At 35.8% G+C, this 23,406-nt stretch overlaps 3 protein-coding genes across 4 annotated transcripts; 2 read left to right on the top strand and 1 right to left on the bottom strand.

The window, feature by feature from the left end:
• Positions 1-566: 566 nt before the first annotated feature.
• Positions 567-6,114, top strand: LOC116111864 (UPF0261 protein y4oU). The gene is made up of 9 exons (XM_031398025.1): positions 567-784; positions 852-1,508; positions 2,435-2,641; positions 2,836-3,051; positions 3,183-3,405; positions 3,774-4,021; positions 4,470-4,648; positions 4,747-5,000; positions 5,474-6,114. Exons 1-9 carry the CDS (start codon positions 659-661, stop codon positions 5,623-5,625), a joined length of 2,262 nt encoding a protein of 753 aa, XP_031253885.1. The 5' UTR covers positions 567-658; the 3' UTR covers positions 5,626-6,114.
• Positions 6,115-6,185: 71 nt separating this feature from the next.
• LOC116111865 (abscisic acid 8'-hydroxylase 3-like) lies at positions 6,186-9,697 on the bottom strand. Of its 2 annotated transcripts, none has more exons than XM_031398026.1 (9): positions 9,431-9,697; positions 8,183-8,507; positions 7,880-8,029; positions 7,552-7,803; positions 7,230-7,319; positions 7,012-7,090; positions 6,780-6,886; positions 6,586-6,704; positions 6,186-6,505 (listed from the first exon to the last, which is right to left on the bottom strand). In XM_031398026.1, the coding sequence occupies exons 1-9, from the start codon at positions 9,676-9,678 to the stop codon at positions 6,406-6,408; spliced, it is 1,470 nt and encodes a 489-aa protein (XP_031253886.1). In that variant the 5' UTR covers positions 9,679-9,697; the 3' UTR covers positions 6,186-6,405. The 2 variants fall into 2 exon arrangements, with proteins under 2 accessions (XP_031253886.1, XP_031253887.1); XM_031398027.1 differs by having other exon boundaries at positions 6,586-6,695.
• Positions 9,698-13,602: 3,905 nt separating this feature from the next.
• LOC116111869 (protein HYPER-SENSITIVITY-RELATED 4-like) lies at positions 13,603-14,532 on the top strand. Its single transcript, XM_031398030.1, has 2 exons — positions 13,603-14,083; positions 14,417-14,532. The coding sequence occupies exons 1-2, from the start codon at positions 13,603-13,605 to the stop codon at positions 14,530-14,532; spliced, it is 597 nt and encodes a 198-aa protein (XP_031253890.1).
• Positions 14,533-23,406: the final 8,874 nt, after the last annotated feature.

The raw sequence follows: 23,406 nt of genomic DNA, 5'->3' as shown, positions 1-23,406 counted from the left end.
GTCATGATTGGTAAGAATCTGACTTGGGAGGGATAATTACGCGTTTCACAAATCACGCATTTATCGGCAATTAACAAGGTTAGTAAAAGCAATATTTGAGGAGTGATGATTGATAAAGAGAATGATGGTAGTATGAGATATCAAAGATGTCGGAATTGATTGACGATTGATCGGAATATAAAGTTTGAATGAAAAAGTGGTATTTTGAATTATTTTTTTGGTAGAAAAAATGTCCCTTGGGTGGGAAAAAGTCGTTTGCTCTTTATTTGGTCCAAAATTTTCCCGACTTTTATCTTATTCGTCTCGCAAGAAAATCTTTTCTTCAGTAAGAAAAAGAAACAACTCACCACCCTTAAAACATGGTGTATATTGTAAAGAAAGAATTAATACTCTGTCGGGAGATGGTTAAGAAGGAACTGCATATTAATCTGGTAAAGTTTCCGTAGTTTGAAAGAAATATCTTTTACACTATAATTCAATCTTAAAAAAAAAAAAAAAAAAAAATGTCAAACGTCGCTTTTAACCCAACGATCATTAAACTAACTAGTGTTGTCGTGTCAAGCAAACTACAAGCGGTTCTGGGCGATGATTATATGCCCTTCTTTCATCTCTTCTCTTCAACAAAATAAAGTTGAAATATAATCAAGTCGGATAAGTAATGGCCAATGATCAAGATAAAATACCCAGAGTTTTTTGTGTTGGAACGGCCGATACTAAGTTGGAGGAGCTACAGTTTCTGTCTGAATCCGTTCGCTTCAATCTCACCTCCTTCTCCTCTTCCCAGGTATATTTTTCTTCTCAATTTAAGGATTTTGATATTTACAATTTAATAACGCATAACTCTTAATCAGGTAGAAGTTGTGGTGGTTGATGTTTCGGTTGGTCAAAAGGAGACACAGAGCTTGCAAGATTTTAAGTTTGTAAAAAGAAATGAAGTTCTTTCTTTCTATTCTGAATCCGCTGTAAAAATCCCGATTGGGCTTGATGATGATAGAGGCAAAGCTATTGGCTTTATGAGTAAATCCCTTCAACATTTTCTTACAAAGGCTGTGGACGATCAAGTTCTTGTTGGAGTCATTGGCCTTGGAGGCAGTGGAGGTACTTCTCTTATATCGTCTGCTTTTAGATCTCTTCCTATTGGGATACCAAAAGTCATTGTATCTACTGTTTCTAGTGGTCAAACTCAACCTTATATTGGAACCTCAGACTTGATATTGATACCATCAGTGGTGGATGTTTGTGGGATTAATAGTGTTAGTAGGGTTGTGTTTTCAAATGCTGGAGCTGCTTTTTCTGGAATGGTGGTTGGGAGCTTGGCGCAGTCAAGAGATCTCAAAACTAGTAAGCAAAAATGTACTGTTGGTATGACCATGTTTGGGGTGACAACTCCATGTGTAAATGCTGTGAAAGAAAGATTGGAAAAAGAAGGTTATGAGACCTTGGTTTTCCATGCCACTGGAGTAGGGGGCAGTGCTATGGAGTTTTTAGTTAAAGAGGGATTCATACAGGTATTTTAAGCTACAAATTTTTCATTTTGATCAGAATACATGTTTTGTATTAAGTCATGGAGCTGTTGTTTTAGTATCTGGTTAATTTAAGCAAACTTGCACAAGAACAGCTCTTATGTTGCTTTGACTTTCTTAATATGATTGTAAAGCTGCAATTTCAAATTTAAATTAGATGCTGGATCAAACGAATATGATTTATATGACCCTTTTGAATTGTTCTTGTCCTTCTCAGAAACAACTTAAGTTGACAAATAGTTACTAGAGTAGGGTGACCAGAGGAAAATCTGATAATATCAGGTAAAGATGTATGCTGCAATTTTCCTTATAATTTTTCCCGATATAGCTCCTTCAAGCTAATTAAATCTAAAAATAACTTATGTTTGAATTTCATCTTTACTTTTATATTCTAGGAACCTTGATATTTAATTAAGTATTTAGTATTGAAAACTCTTGTATCTTTCTAACGCCTATCATGAAACAAGTTTGGCTATCTAGTATTTACTTTTGGATGAGTAAAAAATGCATTGATAAATATCTAGAAGGGGGACCATCCCAAACACAAAAGGCATACAGATACATACAGCACCCTGACAAACTAAAATTAGTGAAGAAAAATATACACCAGCGGCAGAGATAGAAGGAATTTAAAATATTGTGAGAAGTACTAGGAATATGGACTCTGGAGACTTCTGACTGGTAACAACCTTTTGGGTTAAAAGATATCACGGTTAATTTGTTTGTTCATGTTTAATTCCCTGTCTTATTATATTGCTTACCCACTTAGAAAAACCTTTCATATACTCACGATTATTTGGTATGTGAGATCTCTGGCCTAAAACTTCTCCTGAGGTTTGGTCTGAGTCAAGCTGGTGTGCCGGTTAATTTGATTTCACTGTTTCTGAATAATCTGGATTTGATTCACAAAGGGAGTACTGGACGTTACAACAACAGAGGTTGCAGATTATGTAGTTGGAGGTGTCATGGCTTGTGACAGTTCCCGATTTGATGCCATCATAGAGAAGAAGATTCCTTTAGTTCTGAGTGTGGGTGCCTTGGATATGGTGAACTTTGGAGCTAAAGATACCATACCTTCAAACTTTCAAGAAAGGAAGATTCATGTACATAATGAACAGGTAATAAGTCCTTAATCCTGTTATGTCTCTTCTTGTCATTGGTATGGTATTCGTTGTGTATGTTTTTGGTTTTCTCTGATTGAAATGGTCAGCTGGATTGATTTCCGATTTTTGTTTTTCTGTGGTGGACAATCTTACAGATAGATCAGGTAGTCTGCCAAATGTATTGTTCATGTAATGCTTGTCATTTGCAGGTTTCAATTATGCGGACCACAATGGATGAGAACAAGAAATTTGCTGCCTTTATTGCAAATAAATTGAACAAATCATCTTCAAAGATCCGTCTTTGCTTGCCCCAAAATGGTATCTCAGCTTTGGATGCAATAGGGCAGCCCTTTTATGATGCAGAGGCAACTGGTACACTAATAAGTGAGCTACAGAAGCTTATTGAGGCAAATGAAGATCGCCAGGTACCCATTGCTTATCTAATATTGTGGCACAATTCCAACCTTCTTTATTGTAGTACGTTTTAGGTTTTTCATGATTTTGTCTTTTTCCATTTCCATGGCCTTTGTAAATTTAACGTTGTGTGTATGAGTAGGTTAAGGTGTATCCTTATCATATCAATGACCCTGAGTTTGCGGAGGCTTTGGTTGATGCATTTTTAGAGATTAGTGGGAAGAATCCTATGGATTCCAATTCTCTTCAAAATATTCTTTGTGAACCAAGTCAAGGCCTTCATGAGAATTCTGTATCTAACATAAATATATTAAGCCATGGGATGATAAGCTACAGCCCAAGCAACTTCCCTGATGCAAGGCCAGGTTGTAGTTTGTACTCTTTTCTATTATAGTGATATTGCTTCCCTTGTAGAATTTATTGTTATATAGGAAAGTATACAATCTTACACTTAATGTGAAACTGGTATGTTTCTTCTCAAATATATATTTGTTCATTAGTAGCTCTTAAAAATTTTAGGATCATATTCAGAACATTTGAGGGATGCATTTATAATAATTTAATGCTCAAGGTTTTTTCAGATCATTATAGTTTAATATGATTCAAATATATGTTGGTCCTGAGATAAAAAAGAAAGAATAGAAACAACATAAATTCTTTTCAATTATGGAATCAGATGGTGGATATCACAGTGGACAAATTCCTAACCAGTAATGAACTGTATATGTAACAGAAACTTTACAAAGAACTCAGGCAATATTGCTAAAACTGAGAGATCAAATAGATAAAGGATTTCCCATAATCGGGGCTGGTGCTGGGACTGGAATATCAGCAAAGTTTGAGGAAGCTGGTGGAGTTGATCTAATAGTGCTGTATAACTCGGGGCGCTTTCGCATGGCAGGAAGGGGTTCCTTAGCAGGCCTGTTGCCTTTTGCTGATGCAAATGCAGTGGTACTTGAAATGGCCAATGAAGTTTTGCCTGTAAGTTTCCAGTGCTCAGAAAACTGTGCTTCTGTTCACATGCACATACAGATTTGAATATTGAATACTTTGAAGAATTATAGTGTTTATGCTCCAGCAGTTTTCCATTTTTTCTTTTTCTGATTGTCTGAGGTGATGATGTGCTCTTTTTAGATTTCAAAACCTAGTCAAGCTTGCTGTAGTACTGTTTGATGATGAAGATATATACTGAATGACTAGCATCCAGTACTAAATCTAAACTTAGTTAAGTTAAAAATGGAATGATTTCATAACTGTTGTTTTATCTTTAAAGCTCTTCCTGCCTTCCATTTCATACTTTCTTCAACTTGTCTATTTTGATTTTTCTTTTCTTTTAGTAATTTTTAACACAAGAGATGCAAGTTCAGGTTCAATTTATATTTCCTTGTCGAACATTTCTGATTAATGTACGAGTTACAACAATTTTTAGGTGGTAAAGGAGGCACCGGTTCTTGCTGGAGTATGTGGAACTGATCCTTTTCGCCGAATGGATTACTTCTTAAAGCAGTTGGAGTCAATTGGGTTCTTTGGGGTGCAAAATTTTCCAACTGTTGGGCTCTTTGATGGCAATTTTAGACAAAATCTGGAAGAGACAGGAATGGGATATGAGTATGTTGTATATAAAATATATACATTTTTCCCATTGTTGTTATAATTTAGTTAATCATGCCTCTTATAGATGTTATTTTACCTCCCTTGATGATCAGCTTAGAGGTTGACATGATTGCAAAAGCACATAAAATGGGTCTCCTGACTACCCCATATGCTTTTAACTGTGATGAAGCTGTGAAGATGGCAAAAGCTGGTGCCGATATCATAGTGGCTCATATGGGGCTCACCACATCTGGGTCTATAGGTGCAAAAACAGCTGTCTCATTGGAGGAAAGTGTAACCTGTGTTCAAGCTATTGCTGATGCTGCACTCAATATTAATCACGATGTTATTGTTCTCTGCCATGGAGGTACATGTTCAAAGCTTTCTGTCTGCTGTAATTACATTCTGTGATTGTCCTTATTTCTGATTTCTGAATTTAGTAATACGATTCATTGAACGTTGGTTTATGACTTTATGAAAACTTAATCTCCTAAATCCATATATTTTATCATTCAGTGGACCAATCCATAGTTGGCTGATACATCAGTATAGATTAGAGAAATATAAACTGTTCGTTTCTTAACTTCGAAATTCTCTCTTAGGTGCTCTTATTTTTTGACTTGCATTTTATCTATAATCTACTAAAAATTTCAACCTGCCTTTCATCTCCTGTGACATTCTTGTGGGCAGTTTCGATTGTAGTTTCCTGTTATTTTCTTTATAATTTTATTATATTTTCTTCTACTTTTTTGTACTCTGATTACCACAACATTCAAATTAAGTAGAATTTTTGAGATTGAAGAGTATTATTAATACAAAATTTTCTGGAGCAAACTACAGGTCCTATATCAGGTCCTGGGGAAGCAGAATACGTATTGAAGAGAACCAAGGGAGTTCATGGTTTTTATGGTGCGTCAAGTATGGAGAGGCTACCAGTTGAGCAGGCTATAACAAACACAATGCGGCATTATAAATCAATTTCTATGAAGTGAATTTTCATGCCAGTACTTCATGAAGCGGGTTGATTTGCATATGCTTATCATCATTTCTAATTTCATTGCTTGTTCTTTACAACCTTTAAAGTGAAGAAACTAATAAATTTTACGGTTATGATGTTTGAGGATACCATTGCTGCACCTTTGTGTAAATTTGATACTGAGAATTTTATGGCATCAGTTTATGTGCTTGATAAGTAACTACGTTTGGCACAGTTTATTTGTGAATGATTCTGGTTGATTTTGACAGGGTTCTCCCTTCTTTCTTGTTTGGCAATTGATAGGAACCTGGGCACTTTCAACTGACACACCCAAACAGAATGATGAACTCACCGCAATCCCAGACTACTTAGCCCTTATATTCTTTTTGTAAATATGAGTTCGGGTCTCATCAGCAATTTAATTCGTATCACGACACCATATATGAGTCGAGCATCCTTGTATGTCAGCTCAAGGACATGTATGCCCATGGATGCAACTCTTTGTGCTTAATTTATTTTTCTTGAAATTGTAGAAAGTAATAAGCAAACATTGCTACTCACAAGAGTAACACCTTGTACTTTCAACAATTTACACCAAATCTCTTCATTGTCATTCCAAAATTAAGTACTCTCAAGCATACATCTGAACCCATGATAGAATTACTACAGTGGGGACCTGATTGTATCTTCATTTCGATTTTCTTTTCTTCAGTTGTTAAAAAAGCCATTACAAATGTCCCCGGCCAACAGCAGCACTACACAGAGATCTTAACCATCCCTTCTTATTTTATATTGTTTAACTGTTCCAGGGCTTTAAGGTAATGGGACAGCCGCTCCTGAGTCGAGGTATATGTGCCTTCTTCTCTAGACGAAGATCTGGATCATCAACGGTCCACCTACAGATACAGGGGATTGAAGCAATTGAGATACCATCATAGATTTAGGATGAATTTTGGTTTAGTAGGAAGTTACTCACGTATATCCACTAGTCAGCCGATGTAAAAACACCAACATTGTTACTTTGGCCATATTCATTCCCAAGCACGTCCTAGCTCCTGACCCAAATGGTATAAAGCTGTAGGGCTTCTGAATTTCCTGGAAACAATAATCGTGAATGGATAATATGAATACCACAGAGAAACAAACAGAGTGAGTTAGTAAGCTAGTTACTTCAAATCTTGAGGGGTTGAATTGCATAGGGTCCTTGTACAAAGTTGGGTCATAATGTATACAAGTTGCGTCAATGTTAACATGCCATCCCTTCCTTATGTTGAAACCTGTAATTACCACATAAGCAGAACAGAACAAACAATAGGCCTTTGCGTTAGAAGAAAATTACACAGTGCTTTATCATGTTTAGGTTATCTTGAAGAGAGGAAGAATTTCAATTAGAGAGACTTGCCTTCAATAGTGCAGTCATTAAGTGCAACACGAGGAAACCACAACAAGACATTTGACATTCTTAGAGTTTCTTTGACAACCTGGACATTGCAGAAGGTGAGAATATATTATAATCTCATTCAAAATAAGCATACATTTATATATTAATTTGTCTTTGAGCAAGTAAAATTGAAAGATTATTCTTACATAAAAACTAGTCAGTTTAGACTTTAGATTTACCTTCAAGCCGTATGACATGCTGCTATTAACATCTTCAATGGTGAGGGAGGCTCCATCTGACTTGCTTTTGCTTATTGACAGTTGTTCTTCCTGTAAGTTCATATTATTCAAATGAATAATTGACTAAGCAGTACTTTCTTCTACTAAGATATTTACCAAATAAGCAACTAATTTGGTTTTATCATTTTACTGTGTTAAAATTAAGAATTTACGTTAACTATTATTTCCTCTATATTAATAATCGAAAAGCTTTTGTCGAGTTTCCTATAAGATGGAAGAAGCAACGTCCCTTAACTGTGAACTATTGTGGGAGAAATCTCACCCTTAGCCTGTCCTGGACTTCTCTGTTATCGTCGAGATATTTGACACTCCACATCATAGCAGCTGCAGTGGTGGTCTGCCCAGCAATTATCAATGTTAATAAGTTATCCAGGATTTCTTGGTCGCTCAACTTTTCATCTGATGGATAAGATTCTCTCTCCAACATTTTCTGTAGAAAATCCTGAGGACACTCCACTCCTTTCCGTCTTCTGCCAATCATCTCTGTAAAGGTTTTCATGAGCCTTTTTCGTGCCTGTTTTAACCATTATTCACTTAAGTATATGAAAGACACACAAAAGTAAAATAAAAATAAAACTATTCAGCCTTACCTTTAGGCCCCTGTAGTACCGGGTGCCAGGGATCATGATGGGAAATGATAGCATGGCATCGGAAACTGCAGTGCAATCTTTTTCAATTTGTTGAAGCAAAGACTCATCGGTCACGCTCATCAACATGTTGCACATTGCATCAAAGGTTATCTGCATGTCACCACATTTTCAAAGAGATTAGTCATTGTTATGTGCATCTTATTTCCTGGACTGTGCTCGTACATTGTGGCAAATATATGGTATTATCATCGATCCTAAACCAAAAAAAAAAACGACAAATTCTCAAGTGAGAATTGTGTTAACCTTCATGCCAAATTTAAGTACGGAAAAGCTTTTCCCGGATTTTTCTAATGTCTTTAATCTCTCAGAGAGCATTTTGTCGAAATTCTTAACAAATTTGGATAAAGAATTCATGGAGAAAGGATCAGATAGTAGACGCCTGATTCTCTTGTGGCTTTCATGCGTTACACATAGCAAACTCTTCTCTCCAACAGCATCCGCCATTGACTTCACGTATCCCTTGTTGAATTTCACAAAATCATTTGCAAAAATAGTTCTTGCCCCCTCTGTACTAGGAGCAAACACATGAATCTTGCCCAGCAATCTTGTCTTGAACCAGTTACCATGCCTGATTTCATCACAATCATCAATTTGTAATCTTCTTATATTAGATGAATGCCAAACTAATTTATATTATCCATAAATACTATTAAAAAAAATATATATGATTGTATCCAAATTCATGTGATGAGATGAACATCAGTCATATAGTCTAATGATTGTTGTGTCATACTGTTAGAACTCAAGTCCAAGGGAGAGCTCAACCCAAAAGACCTGTTTGATAGGTGAGAGAGCCCCTAAGCTTAAGTACCACACTTGGAGGGTGTGACATCCCGATGTGGGATGCTAAGATTGCACCCCCCTTCAAGAGCCGACAAGCTTTCACTCTATCGACACTAACCTAATAGTAGCCCTTTCCCCCTTTGATCAGTTTCACTCACCTATTAGTTATTCGATACAGCACCCCCTCCCAAGGAGAGGACACTGCATCTTAATCTAACCTATAAATTGACATTTCTATAATCTAACTTTCAACGAGAGCACCAATATTAGAACTCACATCTAAAAGAGAGCCCAACCCAAAAGGCTAGCAAAATAAGTGGGAGAAACCTTAAGCTTAAGTACAAAACTTTAAGGGTGTGAGGTCCCCATGTGAGATTCTAACACATACATCATGTTTCAGTCAAAATAATGGAAGTCAAATAATGGAAGTAAGTTGAATATGATAAAAAAAGAACAGGGGATTTTAGTTGAGTTATTGTTTCGATAGTGAATTAATAAACTACAAATCAATCTTTCTCATGGTGCACAGGTGCATGCCCTGCTAACCCATGGAAGAAACAGGCACAAATTTGACAGTTTTTCATGAACTCCGATATGCTGTTTCAAGAAGGAAGGTATTGAAACATAAATCATCAAGGAAGCATAGTTGAAATTTTTTTATGATAGATACTGTAAGTTAATGTGATACAAGTAAAGAGAATCACTAACCTTAGTCGTCTAAGTCTGACAAAGTCGTAACATCCTTTTGAGCTGTTGGTAGCTGAGAAAAAAGAAAACGTTTCGCCAATAAAAGGCAAACCCAGGCGTCCAGGGATGTAACTGTTCTCAGTCCTTGTGACCCTTCTCCAAGCTATTGACAAACAAAGTGTTATAGTTATAGAAAACACTGCAACTATGATAACATCATAATAGTTATGTACGAGGAAGAGCAGTTCTTCCATTGATAGATTCATCATCTTTAAGTTTCTTCAAACTATCCACTACCTGAAGGGTGAGATTATGGTTAAGTTGGTACATCTTTATAATATAGGTAGAAGACGAGCTTTGAATGAGACAAAATTCTTCTTATGGAACATTGATAATTAAATAGGGAGCATCTTTTTGGCGAATGCCTAGGCTTATATAAACAAAGATCCCTTGCAGTAAAAGACAACCTATTAAGTTAATCTTTAATGTGGTGCATTGTTTCAAAATTTGATAGAGTAATGATAGGTATACAATCCAATCTCATAATTTTCCCTCACAATTTTTAATATGGTCAGATATGTAGCCATATAATGGCTTGTGGTTTCAATTAAACCTACTAAACTTTTCAAAAATTTCAAAAAAGTATTAATAGTATATAGATTTTACAATTTTAATCCCACTTAACTTCCGTTGACCCTACAAAATAAATTATTAATTAATACTTTTTAAAATTTTCTCATTTCTTTATTTCCTCTCTTTTGCTCTCATATTATATATATATATATATTTTTTTTTGGATAATCAAGAAAGACTACTCCTTTGGATTACAAGGTAAGAGGATACTAATTTTATTTTTATTTTTTTATTTAAAATTAATTATTTTCTTTTAACTTTCTTAATTGATGAAAGATCATGAGTTATGAGTTTAATAAATGAGTTTGAAATAATTCATAGATTTTGATGTGAGTTTTGATTTAATCTTGTTTATGTTAAAGTATGAGTTAATTAACTGCTGTTTTAAGTTGAGTTTGATAAATTGTGGTTAGTTATTGAGTTAATTTTGAATATGGTTTAAAGAATTGACGAAACTCTAAGTTGTAGAGATTTGAAGATTTGGTTTATTTTTGATATATTGGTTATTTGCTTGATATTTAGAGTTAGATTTGATGAGTTTTTATATGTTTATGAGTTGAATTTTATTGGGTTAGTAGAAATTGTTTGAAAAACCTAAGTTATGAGTTGAATTTTGATAAATTTGTGTTGTTTTTGAATTGTAATTGCAAATAAATTATATTTCTCATAATAACAATTTTTTTTTTTTTTTTTTTTAGTTATGGACAAGTTTTTGATCAAAAGAAAATTTTCTTATGAGAAACCATCAATTGAACAAAACATAAAGCGTCACGATAATGTTCACAATAAGCCTATGAAATCTAGTTCAAAACAAACATATGTTAAGCTTAACTTGAGTAGTCTTCCTGCAGATCTTGGATTGATGATTAAAATTTTAAAATATCATCCTAATGATAGAGACAAAGTGAGAAAGACATATTTGCAAAAAAGGACCTTGTCAACAACACAATCATAATTTTAAAAAGCGAGCAATTGAGAATTTAATGCATCGTTTTAATCCCATTTGGTTTAGAGAATATGCAAATGGGTTGGAGTATAGTGTAGAAAATGAGGGTGTTTTTGTTTGTGTTATTATCTTTTTAGATATGAAATTAGCATTGATATTATATGTTGCAACGGCAAGTGTTAAAAGAACATTTTTTGCGATGAAGATTGTGAAGAATCGACTACGGAATCGAATGGGAGATCAATTGTTAAATGATTGTCTTATTACATATATTGAGAGAGAGATATTTGATGGAATTGTCAATCAAGTAATTATGCAACGTTTTCAAAATATGAAAAATCATCGAGGACAATTGTAGAATTGATAATTTGGTATATATAACTTTTAAAAGTACATTTTTTATACTTATTACTTTAGTATATATTTTATTTTAAATTTATCAACTTTGATATTTTGAACCCACTGACTCAGAATCCTAGCTACGTCCTTGGATGTAGTAGTTCGTCATTAGTCAATTCATAAAATGGGTCCTGTCTGCTTGTATGAGTTCCATCTGTCTATTTGCGAGCTGACTAAAGACAAACTGTCATGTTAGAATTATGAGATTAGGTCGTGGACTAGCATTATTGAAATAGTGAGATATAATCTGATATGATGTTTCAATCTTAATAACAATAATGGTGATGCAGGTCGACTAGATATTCAAAAATATATTGGCCAAGCTGGATGCCTCGATTTGTGAATTTGAGAACAAGTTGTCTAAATGCTTTGTTTCTAAACGCATGCATGTGGAAGGAAGAACCCACTTTAAAAGTAAAAGGTAATTGAGATAATGTGGTCTATGTTGTATTTCCATCATTGGAAAAGAATTGAGTGATCAATTAAGATATACACTAGCTGTTGAAATAGTATTTAGTTACAGGAGAGCTCACCGAACTCAAGATGATTCATTTTAGTGTAAATGAAGGCTAAAAAGGCATATATGTTGGGGTGGTCTGGCCAGTCATGATTATTGCAGATGCATGCTGTGCTCAAACTGTGCATTATTGCGAAAAGGAGGCCCGTTTCTTATGCAATGCATGTGTTTTGTTGCAGAATGAGATATTTAGGTGATTCATAGTGAGGTCAAACAGTTACGGCTCATTATGTTTCATGCTTGGGTCATTGTGTGATATTTTCACATGCCTAGTTGCAAATTAAAGCGATGGGAAAGAACACAAACTGAGGGCTTTCCATGAGAGGAAATCGATGAAATATGAAGTTTGTCTATGAGAGTACTAATTAATCACCATTGAGATTGTTACTGGGCAGTCATGCAGAGTTACTAACATCACAGTTAAAGTTCACAACATTTGGCTGCAGTGAACCCAAAAAGTTTCAACCAAACTGTTCTGGCTTAATGCGACATGACGCCTCCGTTGTCAACCTACTAACATCAAAGATTTTACATGATATTGCATTGCTTTGAACCGAGAAAATGTGGAAGGGTTTCTGAGATTATAACAGTTTCATCTTTAAGGGCCTATGAAGTTACAAGTTTTTGTTTGAGCTGGGTGTTTTGCGGGCCTGATGAGTTGTCCATAAAGAGGTGTGGATCCAGTCCCGTCTGAGGCCATGGCACACAGGTACATGAGTTTACTGAACGATTTCTGCCAAGTGCTTCATTAATAGAAGATTAGGAGTTATGTCTTTGGATAAAAATATTCAAAACTGTAATAATCTAGAAATATTCTGGAGAAGCTACCATATTTCACAATCCAGAGCCTAACTTAAAGAAGCCAAATTTGACGTTAACGGTTGCCCCTGCACCTTTCTATTACTCCTCTTGATCCTGTTTATTTTTCTACATATCAATAAAAGAAGGGCTTAAGGGATAAAAGACCATGGACTTACTGTTCATTGTAGTGTATTTTATTATTATTTTTCCTTTTAGACTTTACTCTTTCACATGTTTGGGACCATATGCTATAGTCCCAAAAGGAGGCTCTTTTAATAGGAAATTTACAAGACAAACACATATTCGTGAACCAATTTTCAAGGTCTATGCAATCTCTTTTATTTTTTAAGAACCAAATAGGGAAAAAAATGGATCCAATTGCAATGAACTTGTGTGGTGAGAAGTAGATGAATATACCCTTTTGCTTTTGGTCCACTTCATGCCTAAACCCTAAAATTAAGGTTGATCTGAGTATCCACGTCTCCCTCGTTTTTTTTGCCTTTTTATTTTTTTATTTTTTATTCGTTTGGTTTCGTTTTGTAATTGGTGATGCTCTGTGGACTCGGATGCTAATGGTAGATGATGCTGACTCGAGTTTGACCTAGGTTTCTTTTGTTCGGAGTAGGATTCCTTTATCATCTACAGAATGACCAAAAAAACCTTTACACAGTTTAATTGCTACCAACAGCAGTTCATTTTTTTGGAAACCCATAATGGTTTTTAGTAATTCTTCTTGTCCAATTTGTGTTAAGTATCACGAGTACCCTTTTGCGAAAAAACATTCATGATTTACATCTTTCTTCACAAAGAGAGAAAAACAAAAAGCATTCTTGGAACACTATCAATTATCAATTATCAAATATCTCAAGTTCTCAAACACAAAACCCAACACCAAAAATGGCGACACCTTCATTTGAAAATAAACTGGCCACAGCGAAGACAATCTTAACTACTGCAGCTTCTGTTGCTGGTACAGTCATGCTAGCTCGATCACTGTTCCAAGATTTCTTGCCCAATGATATCCAACACTACTTATTTTCCCGCTTTTGCAAAATGTTCAACACTCGCTTCTCCCATATCACCATAGTCATTGACGAACTGGATGGGTTAGCTAAAAACCAAATCTACGAGGCTGCCAGTATATACTTGGGCTCCAAACTCGCTCCTTCAGCTAGCAGACTCAAACTGAGCAAGCCTGAGAAAGAACACAATATTAAACTGACCACGGAAAGCCATGAAGAAATGGTCGATATGTTTAATGGAGTTAAACTGAAGAGGGTTTTAGTTTGTAAAGAATTTGAACCCTGGAGGTTGAATAACTCTCGTGATATGACCCTCGGTACTCGATCAGAGGCAAGGGCTTTGGAGCTTACTTTCCGTAAGAAAGACAAAGACGTCGTCTTTGACTCATACTTGCCTTATATTGAGAGAGAAGCAGAGAGAATCCCACAAGCAGGGGCGGATCCAACCCACTTTTGGCCCACCTTTAAATTTTTTTTTTAAATATTAATATATATAATTTTTAGATTTTAACTCACTTTAACAAAAATATTAATTGATAAAAATATTAATATGTAATTAGTTTTTATTTTGGTTCATCCTAAAAAAATTTTCTGGATCCACCACTGACTACAAGAGACAAAGAAACTAAAGATCTTTACTGTTGATCACAAAAATCTTTATGGGTACTGGGCTGATGCATGGGTGTCAGTGAACCTCGATCATCCTGCAACATTTGATACAATTGCCATGGACCCAGTGGAGAAGGACAACATGTTGAAGGATCTTCAAAGGTTTGTGGAGAGGAAAGATTACTATAGAAAGTAGGTAAAGTTAGGAAAAGAGGGTATTTGTTACATGGACCACCGGGTACAGGCAAATCCAGCTTGATCGCAGCAATGGCCAATTTTCTTAACTTTGATGTTTATGATTTAGAGTTGGGTACGTTGAGGTGCAACGCGGAGCTTAAAACATTGCTTCTTTCAATTGGGAATCGATCCATGATCGTGGTGGAGGACAGAGATTGTACAATTCACTTGCAAAATCGGTCACAAAGAGGTGAGGTTAGACTGTTGCGTTAAACCCAGTTTAGTTTAATTTGTAAGATAATCTAACTCATAGAGAGGATAATTCATACGACGAATTTAAGTGTAGATCCAATCGAAATTGAGTTGAGGTCTTAGACTGTAATCAGTTTATCTTATCTATTAGTCTGTTCGGCTCAACTAGATTTTTGATCTATGCAGAGGTTAAGTTCTATGAACTCAGCCGCATAATGGTGTGTAATTAGAAGTATGCATGTGTACGTCAAAGGGATTGAAAGAATTGGAACCGAGTGAACTGACCACGAGTATTTAATGGTTAATAATTTGTGTACGTAATGAAACTGATTTGTGTACAGAAAAACAAAAGTTTTGGTTAATCATGTGTGATAATATATTAGCACATGAAAAAGATAAAGAGCAATTGAGGCTGACAGGATTCAGTAGTAGTAGAATAATGTAGGTGTGGAGTTATGTCATATCATGTACTGAGCGTCAGCTGTGTAAATGGGCAAAAAGATGTACATTTTCCGGCTGTTCAATATGAATGATTGAAATGAGCCATACTAGTTTTATAAAGACATAAAAAGGGTATATAAAGACAATCTTCACCCTTAATTTTTATAATTTCTCTCTCTCTCTCTCTATCTTTTCTTTGTTTTTTTTTTCTGGATGATGTTACTTTATAACCCTCTTTGTATGGGTCTTTATGAAGACATTATTTTTCTATTGAATTATACCCTAAAGCTGAAAATTGTGGTCAATATTTCTCGCTTCTCATATCCTAGACATACGTACAGTGCTCTATCTCTATCGATAGACAATAATTTACCAACATGAGGACATGGAGCTCAATTTTACAACAATTGGACTGTTAAGCTATATTCATCATCATGTAAGAATAATCTAGTAATAATGGAGAGAGAAATAATTAGAAATAACCCCATCGGGTGGGCTTGGCTGTTAACAAAATTTGCTCCATCATTGACTTCTTGGGATTAAATCACTTTGAGATTACCTATCACATTTGTGAATTATTTTAAAATATTGAATTAGAACATTAGGTTTATAAAGTATTTAATGGGCCACGAAGATTAGTCGAGAGATGCATGGAAGCTGGCTGGACACTCCGGTCATAAAAAAAAAAAAATGAAATAATTAGAAATTTAATTGGATAATTCTATTTAAGGACTTTCAAATGCAAACGCACATGGATTTAATGACGTAATGGGGGTTATGTAACATAGTGTATCCACAACAGTGTGATGACAGCATACTCATCACTTTCGCTATTTGGTTTTCTATATTTTGTAGACAACACATACATATTATTACTTTATTAAGTATGTGGGCTTGGGTCCCTATCTTTCCTCTCATTTCTCACTTGACTCATTTCTCGCTTTCTCCTATGTGTTTTTCGTTTTGGTTGTTGCGATTATAATTTATTATTATATCATCGTACAATGATAACCCCAAAATTCAGATAAATAATTAAACCCTTCTGACATTACAATTTTTTTTGTTTTTTTTAAGGTAATTGAGGTATTCAAGCTCGTATTAAAGTTTGTCTACTCCTCAGAGTCACGAGACACCTTACAAGTCTAATGAACCAAGATAATTACATAAATGTAATATGTACCTCTCCTACGACTTGAACACTAGACCCTTTGGATGTAACTAACCCTAGTAACTAAAAAGTTTGTCATCCGACTACAACAGGAAAGGTTTTGAACATTACATTTTGACTCCTATCTTTTGTGAAATAAATTTGTTACCCTTTATTGATGCAAGAATTACACCCATTAGAGTTATCCGATTGACCTTGGTGGAATCGGAACGGATGTGCGCGTGATTAAAGATAATCAGCAAAGTAATTAATGTAAATGCAGAAAAAGTAAAGAACATAATCGATTTTAAAGTGGTTCAGCAAGTTTAATCTTAAGCCTACATCCACTGTATCTCGTATTGCTTAGAGAGCTTACAAGAAATGATAATAATGCTTAGAACAATTTGCTAACCTCTCTTCCATCATTGAAAAAGGTTTATATACAGGTTTTTTACAAAGGTAAGAGCGAAATTAAAGGAATTACAATCAAGATGAAAGTGCAACTTCGATATTCTTGCAATTGAGCTCTAAGATCGCGCTATCATTGCTGTTGATCTGATCTCTTCTGAAATATATGGGATTTGAGCTTATCTGTAAGTTGTCGAACAACTGTCAGGATTGGTCACGACTAGCTTATGCTAGGTTGGACAAGTCTTGAGTTGAACTGATTCTAGGTCGAGCTATAACCTCGCAGAAATCTAACTTCTCCAAGCTTAATGGAAAAATCACACACAAAATCTGACCCCTAGAGGTGCTCGTTTCGAGCTTCAAAGACTAATTGCTCGATTTGATATTAAGCTCGAACTTCACAGGTTGTATGTTGAATGCAGATTTGGCTGAGCTTTATGAGTCGAAATTACTTTAGTCGACGTGAACAAGACTTAAGCCTTTTTTTTGGCTGTGATATTCACGCTAAAACTGGAATTTGAAAAGAGGGGCATGCGAGTAGTTTCCACACAGTTGTGTCACATTAAATGCAGTTGGTTTTTGTAGTTACTTTTCGTCGCGCGTGGGCGACTACAACTGTCCACATGCGAAGTTGAGGTGACCTGTGACAACGGTTATGATTGCAGAATTCTGACGGTTGATCACCCTTTGTGGATGATCGACACGTGGCCACGTCGAGCGGTCAAGATTGCTCGACCAATGGAGGGCTGAGATTCATCACAGATCAATGGTCGGGGTTTAATATTGCCCCTTCGTCTCCCATGCTCACCATTATAAAAGTGGGCATCCTTCACCAGAATTCACACTTGCAATATTTCTTTACTTCGTCATTGCTCTCTCGAACTTACGGCAACTTTCCAGTGAACCCTACCGCGTTTTACACTTTGGTAAGACTCTTATCTTCACCTTTCTTTATTTCAAGTTTTCTTCGCTATTGAGGGTGGCCATTGTCGTGGCCACATTAGTTTTTTTAGGTTTTCTTGAGTAGTCGCATTGGTTTGCGTTTTAGAAAGGTATAAGGAGGTGACCGTCGGAATCCTGATAGCTCGCTTATATCTTTTGATCGATGCGACCTATCCTGGATGCCTGAACTGAAAGCAAAGTGTGGATAAGTCGCCGAAATTTGAGCTTTGACGTTTGGTCGCTTTTGTTTCAGGTATCTAAAGGTGCGCTTCCACCATGTCTTCATCCAGCAACCAAAGCATAGATCGACTCTTTGATTCCCCGACAACTTTGATTGTTCGCGAGGAAGAAGTCCCAGAAGTCTCCCAGGACTTCGTTGTAAGGTGCTTGGACAGTGACGCTGCGAGCTCCTCGGACCACGCTTCTGCTGAGACTCCCCCGAGAAGGAGATCACTATTTCCCCAGCTTAGGAAGGAACCAAGTTCCTCGATCAGGGCCGATGACCTTGAGTGCTTGAAAGATATTTATGCGACTTGGCTTCCGTTGAGGGCTCCAGGAAATATTTCCCAGAAAAATCCCCTCGCTGGTTGGGTGGCAATTTCAGATACCCTTTTGAGGTGTGGGATGTCCATTCCCCAGCCTCCCCCCCATTATTTTATTGTCAACGTACTGGATAGGTTCGACATTGTTCCCCTCCAATTGAGAGGGAATTCGTACATAATTATTGTAAGTATGTACATAGCGTATCAGATAGCCAAATTAGGCGAGCTATCGGTGGACGAGCTTATCCATATGTATAGGTTAAAAAAGAGTAAAGACCAAATGTACTATCTCTCTAATGCAAAGAAAGTACATTTGAACAGTTTGGTTAGAGTCCCGAAGAAGATTACGAATTGGGACTCCTAATATTTCTTCTACAAGGCTGAGCAGATCGACACTTTGCCTCCAAAGCTACTAAGAACTCCAACCTTTGTGCGAACAAGGAAGCTTTTCTTGTTTGGCAAGCGAACTAACCCCATACTTCATTCGTTTTGTAGTAAACGTTAAGCAGAACTTCGTCTCTGAAGCGAGCTTAGCACGACTTTAATGGTTTACCAGTAATGGTTTAATGGTTTACAAAAACTTGATAGGCTATTCGCAAGTGTACGAAATCGCGCAAGTAATAAAGCTCGAGTAAATGAGTGTCGAATCCCAAGAGAACTACCTACCAAGTACCAAACTAGTCAATTTTGTTACTATTTGATGAAACAAAATTTTAAGAATGAATTTTATGAAAAAGATAACAAACTAAAAACTAAATAAAAGTAGAATTTTATAAATACTTTGGTATAAAGATCAATCTGACTAAACCTAGGGCACAAATTTCACACCAATTTAATCCTATGCATTAACAATTATTGCTAACCTAACTGAGCTTATTCTAAAGGCCAAATTCCCTGATATTCCACTAACTTTCTCTCGAACAATTAGCGAATTAACCCTTAAGCAACAACCCAAAATATCTCTAAGTTGGATTTAGGAGTTAAGAGATCATTAGGTTCTGTAGAATTTACCAGAGCCTCATAGATCGCGGTAACCTATCTCTAGCGTTCGCTCAATCTATGGTTTTATTACCTTAGACAAATCAGGTTTTATCTCTCGATCTCAACCCAACCCATGATATCATTCAACCCTTGGATCCTTAAGAATTGAAAGCATTACATACAATAATAAAACTTAGAATTAATGCTCAATTAAAAATCAACAACAATAACGTCAACACATATTCATAAATTGGGCTACATCTTTAGCCCTAGAAAAGAGATTTAGTTCATAATTGTAATAATAAAAACAACCATTGTATTCAATAACATGAGTTCGATAAAGAAAAATATAAAAACTTCTCTAATTGGTGAACGAGAACTGCAAGAATTATGATCTCCAAAATAGTAGTCGTCCTTTCTCCTTCTCTAATCTCCCTAAAAACTACTTAAAGACCCTTATTTATAGTGCTATGGTTTGGAGGTTATTAGGAAAGAATTAAATGCTTAACCCATTCAGATTCGGACTAGGAGAATGCAATAACCCAAACAAGCCAGTGACCCATCGCTGCGGCGATAATAAATGGTCTCTGTGGTGATCGTTCTTTCTGTCCAATGAGTCTGTGATATTCAGAATTTGGTAAATTTATCAACACAAAATTTTTAGCTCTCTGAATAAGCTTTCCAATGCCACAAGAATCGTCAAATTCTGATTTCTACAGCTCAAGTTATGATCGAAACATCGAACATGCTCATCTTGAAGGATTTCCAGATTTTACGTTGTATCTTCGACGCGTCACAACTTTCTCGTTTGAACTCCGATTCGTGCACTGTTTGTTCCTACTCGTCATGAATTCCATCGACATCATTATTTTTCCTTCACATATCGGTTTGAACCTGAAAATACTCAAAATACACCCATGATCCCGTAAAAAGTAATTATGAAATAATTAATTCAAATTCCACAATTTAAACACATTTTTCCACAAATAATCCAATTAAATCACTAACAAAATATGTACTTTCAAGCTCTTATCACAACCCCCAACCAGCTTTTTGCTAGTCTCTAGCAAACTAAGCAATAAAATAAGTCTCTAAGCTTGAAAATAAAACAACCAATGAAAACCTATATCTAAACTATCCTAAATCATTTTCGTAGATTGACACGATTGCATTTAGCGTATGCAACAAGTCTTTAAACCCCTAGGCGACCCTAGTTGGACGAGTTGTAGTCTCGTGAGGGTTTCTAGCGATGATACCCACAAACATCCACACTAAACTTAACCTAAACTCCAAAAATAAAAATACACATAAAAAGAACGAAAACTAGCAAAAATTCTTGGATCAATTCATAAAGGTGTCTCAAAAATAGCATATACACAAAACAAATAGAATAATTAAAAATCACCTAACTCACAGACAATGCAAACATCAATTCCATTTTTGTTATCGACCCTAGAACACCCATACAACCACAAACCATTAGTCTACGAACTCGGATGATTTTATGCATAACATTCATGAACGAAATTTTGATCTCAGTATTCAGGTTATGACTTATATGTGAATCATGGAATCAAACTCCATAGACTCACTTTTCAAACCACTCTCCACTAATGTAGAATTTCACATTACCTTGGATCAATAGGTCTTTGTAAAGGTTGTAACGTTAGGCTAGGATATGAGTTCATAAAGGAACAAAAAGGGACATTAGCAAAAATCAAATTGAGAGACTTAATTTTTCATTCATTCTTATTGCTATCATACAAAAACACTTCCCTTTTTCACTCAGTAACTTCCCAACGTTTATCGAGCTCTTTCTTTTCGACAGTAAAATAAACCCATTTGCATAATTCCAAATCTTTTCAATGCCCACTTTTCTTTTCTTTCTCTTTTTTTTTTTTTTTTTTTTTTTTTTTTTTTTTTTTTTTTTTGTTTCTATTATTTTTAACATAAATAATAAGAAGAAAATAAAAAACACACACACAGCCTCACTGATCTTACAAGCACTGCACAACGCCCAACCAATTTCTTCGCATAAACTTGGGTTGTGGCAAAACTACACTTCTTCACCAATACTCGTACTAAGCTTGAATAACAATTAAGTCTCTTAAGGATAGAATGGGTAAGATTGTGTTATAGGCTCATAATTAGGGTAGGGTAAAAATTAAGTTCAAAGAAAGAAAAACAAGGCTAAATTGTGTTTAAAAGGCTCAAATGGTTAACTAGCGGTGACAATAAAAAGGGTCAGCTTGAAAGGCTCAATCGGTCCAAAAACAGCCTAAATCATTTCCTAAGTGATGTGAACTCTAGGATTTCACCTTGAGTGGTTGTCAAATGAGTTCTAGAGTTTGTTTAGATCGCAACAATGTTCATGGAAAATTCACACATAAAACGTCTCTAAGTAGGTAAACTGAACCACTTCCAATCCACAAATCACTAAGGTCTCAAACTAAATGTCATTAACATTTACAAACATCCGTAATTAAAGGCAAAAATCAATGTCCTCCATTAGTTACATGTTATTGCAATCACATTCCTATCATAGACATATGAATTCATCCAAGAGAAAAAAACTCACAAAATAAAAACAAAAAAAACTGCTTTCTAAATCCATATCCATAAAAATAAATTCTGCTCAAATGAAATTCCTACCCTTAACCGTAAAGTCGACATTGTCCTCAATGTTAAGAGTAGGAAAAAGGAAAGAAAATGTTACCGCATTCCTTAATGTAATAAGGCTGTCCCGTTCGTATGCGCCGAATTTGTTCTATATAAAAAAAAAAAACACACACACACACTAAACGGACCTTGTCGGCCATCATTGTTATGCAGAAAAAAAAAATTAATGGATATAAAGAGCATCAACAATAAAGATGAAATAATAGTTCACAATGACTTAATGAACAAACAGTAATAAAATGCAAGTACATAATAACAAAAAAATTAAACTACACGGACAATAGCAAACAAAAACACAACTGAAAATTTCAGGGCTCCAACAGTGGCACACTCCCTACTCCTCCATACTCTCCTCAGAATCATCATCAGGAGCATCGCCACGCTCCTCATCCGATGGGTACACAAAATTAGTCCATTCACACCCTGGCGCTGCTACTCCAGCATGAGCAAGTTGCAATCTTTGCATCTCAGATTGCACCTTTATTTGCCCACTCATCCACGTCATCCAGGCTTTTTGGCGATTCTGTTGCTTTCTCAACTTATCAATGTCTTCATTCAACTTCATCAATTGATCTCTTTGGGATAGCTTCTTCGATGAAGAGGCTTTGGTCTTGGATACTTCCACTCTGCCCCCACAGGTGAGATTTTGCATAAATTGCATTGTAAGACATACTCCTTGCGGGATTAAAACTTCTTCAGAATTCAAAGGCACTTGAGCTTGCTTACATAATTCAGTAATCAGTTGAGGGAAGTAAAAACCAGTCTTGTTATGCTTTGCCGAATGGATAATCTCATGAAAAATAATCTCACCCACATTCATCCTCATCTTGTGGTGGATATCAAACATCAAAATCGCCTTAGCTTTGCTAACAGTGCTCATGTGCTTTGAGGGCATCAATCTAGAGCAAACAAAATATAATCACATGCGCGAAATTGAGTCCAAGAACTTACTTTCAAAAAGAATGTGTTCCCCAGCAGCAATAAACCATGTAGCTTTCCCTTCAGTAAGAAAATTAATCACTGCATCATAATCCACTTCTCATTTGTATGCGGCATAGGCATCCTCATCTATCTCAACTTGCGGTAGCCCATAAAACTGATTAATAGCGGCTGCAGTAAATACCACTTCCTTGCCTTTTACCATTGTCCTTCCGTCAACGCTATCAAGAACGTTGGCATAAAACTCTTTTACTATAGAGGCAACAACAGGAGCTGGGGGTTCTTTGCAAAATATCTGCCAACCTAGAGCTTGAATTACATTAGTGATTCCCCCAAAATTTTCTGTAAACACCAGCCCTCTTTCTTCAATAAATCCACCCGGTTTCTTTGCAAAATTTTCATATCTCTCCTGGGCAGCCTAACTAACAAACCAGACATCCTTGGAGGTCTGCCCTTTTCCTTTTTGTCTCCTATCACTTTCTGGCTTTCTTTTGGGTGCCATTATAACTCTTTCCCACTCAACCAATACAAGAAATTAAACCTAATTTCAACACCAACGAAA

This window comes from Pistacia vera, unplaced genomic scaffold, assembly GCF_008641045.1.
Source record: "Pistacia vera cultivar Batoury unplaced genomic scaffold, PisVer_v2 Contig652, whole genome shotgun sequence".
Lineage (NCBI taxonomy): Eukaryota > Viridiplantae > Streptophyta > Magnoliopsida > Sapindales > Anacardiaceae > Pistacia > Pistacia vera.
Note: the sequence above shows the minus strand (reverse complement) of the source record. Positions and strands in the feature narration are given on the sequence as shown.